General features: G+C 58.4%; 1 protein-coding gene across 1 annotated transcript; it reads right to left on the bottom strand.

Moving 5' to 3' along the window:
• Positions 1–2,095: 2,095 nt before the first annotated feature.
• LOC116547533 (alkaline phosphatase, germ cell type-like) lies at positions 2,096–5,662 on the bottom strand. Its single transcript, XM_032273470.1, is given in 13 exon segments — positions 2,096–2,794; positions 2,797–2,916; positions 2,919–2,987; positions 3,086–3,202; positions 3,419–3,610; positions 3,694–3,828; positions 3,959–4,031; positions 4,127–4,261; positions 4,500–4,672; positions 4,749–4,923; positions 5,120–5,235; positions 5,347–5,463; positions 5,546–5,662. Coding segments are annotated over 13 exon segments (1,599 nt in total). The 5' UTR covers positions 5,619–5,662; the 3' UTR covers positions 2,096–2,690.
• Between the last annotated feature and the right edge of the window lie 600 nt (positions 5,663–6,262).

The following is a 6,262-nucleotide window of genomic DNA, read 5'->3' as shown; positions in this document are numbered from 1 at the left end:
GACAACTGGGAAGATAGAAATATACCAGCTGGATTTTACCAGAACCTTTGCAAATTTGGTGGATGGAATGTAACAATGAGTATGATGATTTAGTAAGGCCAGGTAAAGGTGTCTACCTTCTGATCACCTCCCATATTTTTGTGACAGTCACTAAAACCTAGAATTGAAAAAAAAAGAAAGCTGTCCTGAGAGAGCCAGGTCCTCCATTCAGACGGGGTCTCACTGTGTTGCCCAGGCTGGAGTGCGGTGGCACAATCTTGTTTCTCTGCAGCCTCCACCTCCCTGGGCTCAGTTGTTTTTGTAGAGATGGGGTCTCACTATGCTGCCCAGGCTGATCTCGAACTCCTGGTCTCAAGCCATCCTACCCCCTCTTCCTGAGAAAGTGCTGGAATTGCAGGCGCTGAGCCACCGTGCCTGCAAATAGATATTTCACAATGTTAAATCAATTTTCATAAATTCATGCAGCAGAGTTTGGCATAATCTTGGCTCACTGCAATCTCTGCGTCCCGGGTTCAAGTGATTCTCCTGCCTCAGTCTCCCAAGTATCTGGGTGCCCACCACCATGCCTGACTAATTTTTGTAGTTTTAGTAGAGACCATGTTTTAGTTTAGAACAATTTTGGTTTCACCATGTTCACAAACTCCTGACCTCAGGTGATCCTCCCGCCAGTCTCCTGAGTAGCTGGGACCACAGGCATGGGCAACCAGGCTTGGCTAATTTTTTTATTTTTTGTGATAGTGTAAAATTTGCTGGAAAATGTGGTTGATTTCACTTTTAATTCTTTTCAGTTGGGCACGATGGCGCACACCTGTAATCCCAGAACTTTGGGAGGCCAAGTTGGGCAGATCACCTGAAGTCAGGGTTTGGAGACGTGCCTGGCTAACATGGTGAAACCCTTTCTCTACTAAAAATACAAAAAGTAGCCAGCTGTGGTGGCATGTGCCTGTAATCCCAGCTACTTGGGAGGCTGAAGCAGGAGAATCACTGGAACCTGGGAAGTGGAGGTTGCAGTGAGCTGAGACCACACCATTGCCCTCCAGCCTGGTCAACAGAGTGAGAGTCTGCCTCAAATAAAAATCTTTTCAGTGTTTTCTTGGGGCAGGTGCGGTACTCACTAAGTATGGCTGTGCTGAGATGGGTGCTCCAGAATGCTTTCGGAGGGAGGTCAGAAACACCCAGAGCCTGCTCCTTCCCCCGCTCTCACCGGGGCCTGCCGCCACCCCCGTTCTCCACCCAAGACCAGACCCTTCTCCTGGCAGCAGCCAGAGTGCCCATTTCCCAGCCAGGGCGGGTCACAGCCTCCTCAAAGACCTCCAACCGCACCCCTCCACCCAGACTTCACAACCTCCCCATACCTCCCACCCTCTTTGACCCCTCTATCCACCCACCCTCTGATCCATTCGTTGGCCTCCCAGAGCACCTGCTGGCACTGCCTCAGGGCCTTTGCGCTGCTGTGTTGCCTCGCTCAAGCCCCCACTCTGCAGGTCTCTTGCTCAACCATCTGCTCCTCAGCACCCAGCCCCTCCTGACCTGCGTTATCCACCCCTGTAGACACCGTGCCCACAGGCACTCATGATTTTTCTCCTAGGAAGTAGTAGTGGCATTGCATTGTCTAACACTTCCATTCCATTTATTTATTTATTATTTATTCTGAGACGGAGTCTCACTCTGTTGCCCAGGCTGGAGTGCAGTGGCACAACCTCAGCTCACTGCAACCTTTGCTGCCTGGGTTCAAGCGATTCTCCTGCCTTGGCCTCCCAAGTACCTGGGACTACAGGCATGTGCCACCAGGCCTGGCTAATTTTTTGTGTTTTTAGTAGAGATGTGGTTTCACCATGTTATCCAGGATGGTGTCGATCTCCTGACCTCGTGATCTGCCCGCCGCGGCCTCATAAAGTGCTGGGATTACTAACACTTCCTTTTATTATTGCTTTGCCTCCCAGGAGAACGGAGCCCCCAGGGAGGCAGGGGAGTCTTCCTTGTTGAGAAATCTATACCCAGTGTCCAGAGACCTGCGGAGGGACCTTGGGTTCTGGGCTGCTGCCCTGCACCCAAATCTTCCCAGGAGTTTCTTGGATCTCAGTTGGGTGCTGAAATGGGCATTTGGGGTGTGGAACATATGAATAGTTGTGATTTGGGGTCCCTTGGAGGGGTGCAGGGGTGTGGAATTAGCCCAGTGGGGGCAGCCGAGGACTGAGTCAAAATCCCCCTGGGGATGTCCACCCCAGCAGCCTCCTTGACCAGCAGGGTGGCAGGAAGCCACGCTTCTCCAGGCATCCTGATGCTCAAAGTTCTCAAGTCCCACAGGTGATTCAAGGACTGAAGCAGAGATCAGCGAGGTGCGGGGTCTGGGTGCTGCTTTTCCCCAGGAAGAGAGCAGAGCCTGCCTTGTACTCATTGGGCTGTAGGTGGGGGCTGGATGGCCTGAGCCCCCTCCTTTCCTGGGGTGCAGGGAGCCGCAGGACACAACCCGCAGTCCCAGGATTTAGGGCAGGGAGTCCTGGAGCAGCCAAGGGGCAGGTTTGGTGTGGGGCTCAGTCCCCAGGGTACACGGGGAGGTGAAGGTTCCATGGCAAGACATCTGTGTGGAGACTCCAGGGGAGACAGCTCGGAATGGAGGCTGGGCAGGACACTGGAGGTGGGGAGCAGACCTCCGGGATGGGGAGGCAGGAGCCCCAGGGACAGGGCACTCAGGGAGCAGTGGCCGCCCCCAGCAGCAGCAGGATCCCAGCCAGCAGAGGTAGCCACTCAGGGACCATGGTGGGTCCTTTGTGCGAGGCATTGGTGGTGCTGGTGGGGGTGTCAAGGGGCAGACCGTGTAGGGCTCCGGGTAGGCTCTGAAGGCCATGACGTGCGCTATGAAGGTCTGCTCCTGCATGCCATGAACGAGGTGTGCCTGCAGGCCATGGGCAAAACAGCCAGGTCCTTGACTGCAGGAGTCTCTTCATCCAGGGGCACTGCTGACTGCTGCCAGTACTCGGGGCTCCCTGTAGGAGGGTTCAGTTGCAGGCAGACAGGAGGTGCCATCCAGTCCTCCATCCTTGGCACCCTGGTCCCCCTGGGAGGGCCACCCCGCGGCACTCACCGCTCTGGCTCTTGGTAACATCCAGCCGGGCGCCGTCTTTGAACACATAGCCGGGACCGTTTCCATATAGGAGATCCGTGTAGGCCTTCCCGTCCTGGGCCTCGCCGGGGGCCAGCCCTGCAGAGAGAGGGGTCCCGTGGTTGAGCTGAACACAGCTGTGGGAGTGCCTCCCTTGTGTTAGGCACTGCCACCTTTTGCTGGTCCGGAGCTTAGTCCTTGAGACCCTACAGGGCAGGTGCCAGCATTGCCTCTATTTGACAGAGAAGGAAACTGAGGCTCAGATTTCACCCACATAATTTATGGAGCAGTACCTGCCTCTCTGCCCAGGCCTACCGTAGACGGAGCTCCCTCGCAGGGGGTAGCCACCAAAGGAGAAAACGTGGGAGTGGTCAGCGGTGACGAGAGTCAGCGTGTCCTCCTCGCTGGTGAGCTGGCCCGCCCTCTCAATGGTGTCGTCGAACATGATCGTCTCAGTCAGTGCCCGGTAAGCCCTGCTTTCATGATGACCATGGTCGATGCGGCCGCCTGCAGGAAGGCCAGAGGGGGGTGATGCTTGAAACTGCCCTGCTCCAACCTCCTACTCCCACTCGCCAGGGGCCATCACACACCCTCGACAAAGAGGAAGAATCCTCGGGGGTTCCTGCTCAGCAGGCGTAGGGCGGCCTCCGTCATCTCCATCAGGGAGGGGTCTCGTGTGGGGTCTCGGTGGATCTCATATTTCATGTCTCCGGGCTCAAAGAGACCTGTGGGACAAGGGGTCCCGTGGTGACTGGCAGGTTGGGGGTGGGAGGGTGCTGGCAGACCTGCACACAGGCTTGGAAGATGCCATCTGAGGCCATACGAGGGGTGCCAGGGCAGAAAGGGGGTCATTACCCATGAGGTGGGTCACAGACGGGTCCAGGGAAGCCTGCATGAGCTCAGTGCGGTTCCACACGTACCGGGCACCCTGCAGGGACACAGCCAGGCCTGAGCCCACAGTCCTGAGCCCCACACCCCTGCACTCCCCCTGCTGTGCCCCCCTCACCCACCAGCCCCCATCACCTGGTGCTTCGACAGCCATTCCTGCACAAGGTTCTTCCCGTCCATTCTGATCCCGTCGTGGCTGTAGTTATGGGGGTACTCAGGGTCTGGGGTCCCCATTCGAAACATGTACTTTCGGCCTCCGCCTAGGATCACCTGGGGACAGAGGATGGGACAGGTGGGTTTGGGGTCTGGCTGGCCCGATGCCACTTCCTCATGCACAGCCCTTGGCTCCCCTCCCCAGGGCTGTGGAAAGGGTCCCGCCAGGGTTGCACGTTCTACGTCTCCAGCCTCCAGACCCTGCTGTTCCAATTAGGCTGTTGGTTGCCTGGGTCTGAGCTGGTGCCCACTGCTACTGTCTATCCAGCCCCAGCCCGTGGCCTTGGGGTCTCACGTCAATGTCCATGTTGGAGATGAGCTGCGTGGCAATGTCCCGGCAGCCCTCCCTGAGGACGGAGAAAGGCATGTTGGAGTCCGAGTACCAGTTGCGGTTCACCGTGTGTGCGTAGGCACCGGCTGGCGAGGCGTGCTGCACCCGTGTGGTGGTCACCACTCCCACGGACTTCCCTGAGGGTGACAGAGGTCAGGATATGCGACAGAGGTCTGTGACCTGGCCCTGACCCTGCAGCGGGCCCCAGCTCACCTGCCTTCTTGGCCCGGTTCATCACGGAGACAACCTCATTGCCGCGGGTCGTGTTGCACTGGTTAAAGCGGGCGGCTGCGCTCAAGCCGATGGTCTGGAAGTTGCCCTTGACCCCACACAGGTAGGCCGTGGCTGTGGCTGCGCTGTCTGGCACATGCTTGTCTACGCTGTATGTCTGGGGACAGAGACACTCTGGGCTCTTCTCTGGGGCAGACACCCAGATCCAGACCATGATCTCTGTCCTCTGGGATTGCAGCTGCCTCCAGCTCTTACTCCAGCCCCAGCAGTTTAGGGTCCCTCCCTCCTCCCGCCCTCCATAGCCAGGATTCCTCTTCTCTGCTTGGAGGACTCCGAGGTGGCCCAGCCCTCACCTTGGACAGAGCCACGTATGGGAAGCGGTCCATGGCCAGGGGCGTCTCTGGTCCCAGTTTGCCCTTCTTCTGCCCCTTTAGGATCCTGGCGGCTGTCACCGTAGACACCCCCATCCCTGAAGGAGCAGAAATGTGTGAGGCTTGGGCCCCAGGGCTGTCCTGGAACCACCGACGGTCCGGGTGCCGGGGCTGCCAGGGCTGCGGGCTGGACAGCCTTGCTTACTCACCGTCGCCCAGGAAGAGGATGAGGTTCTTGGTGGCTGTATGTGTGGGCTGCAGCTTCTTGGCGGCATCCAGGGCCTTGGCTGCCTGACGGTTCCAAAAGGCCGGGTTCTCCTCCTCAGCTGGCCAGGGGGAGAGCAAAGATCAGGTCAGCCTGGACTTGGGGGTGCCCTGTGTGTAGGGGCAACAGGAGAGCCCCATTACCTGGGATGATGCCCAGGGAGAGTTGCAGCTTCAGGCCCAGCAGCAGCAGCAGCAGCGCCCAGGGTCCCTGCATGTCTGGAGTAGCAGGCGAGCGGTGAGGCGGGAACACCGGGTATGGAGTAGGCACTGCACTCCAGGCCGCCTGGGTTTAAATCCTGGAGAAGTGTCCGGGGGCCCTCCCCTTGTTGCCACCTTGACCCCACCCAGCCTCTTAATTGAAGCCACACTGTCTTAAGGGAGTGGCAGGGTGTGGCTGGGCTGGGCTGGGGTCCTGAAACAGGCGGCTCAGGGTGGGACCAGGTGTCCCCCAGGGAAGGGTGGGCTGTTGGGTGCAGATGCCATCTGAGTGAGTGTGCTGTTCCTCCTGCAGCCAGGAGCCCGCCCCCCACCCCTGCTCATTGTCTTGTGTGGAACAAGACACCCTGTCCCTCATTCATTCACCCATTGATTTCTGTATTTCCTGGGAGCTGGGGCCAGGCTCTGTTTTGGTGCCGAGAGGAGGGGAAGCTGGAGGCACACAGCTTGGGCCAGGGCCTGGGTTAGCGTCCTGATACCGGGAGCCTGGGCCATGCGGGAAAGGGCTACGTGGGGGCCTTGCTGCCCTGGCACCCCCTTGCTCCGTCATCTGGTCTTGGCCTGAACAGGTGGGACTGGCAGGAATCTGGGCCCAGAGCTCCAGGGCTGTGAGCTCCTGTGGGGACAATGGTGACAACACTG

The sequence above is a fragment of the Sapajus apella genome, unplaced genomic scaffold, assembly GCF_009761245.1.
Source record: "Sapajus apella isolate SASKATOON/1434 unplaced genomic scaffold, GSC_monkey_1.0 scaffold3502, whole genome shotgun sequence".
In the NCBI taxonomy this organism is placed as follows: domain Eukaryota; kingdom Metazoa; phylum Chordata; class Mammalia; order Primates; family Cebidae; genus Sapajus; species Sapajus apella.
The sequence above is the reverse complement of the archived record's forward strand: the minus strand, read 5'-3'. Positions and strand labels throughout refer to the sequence as shown.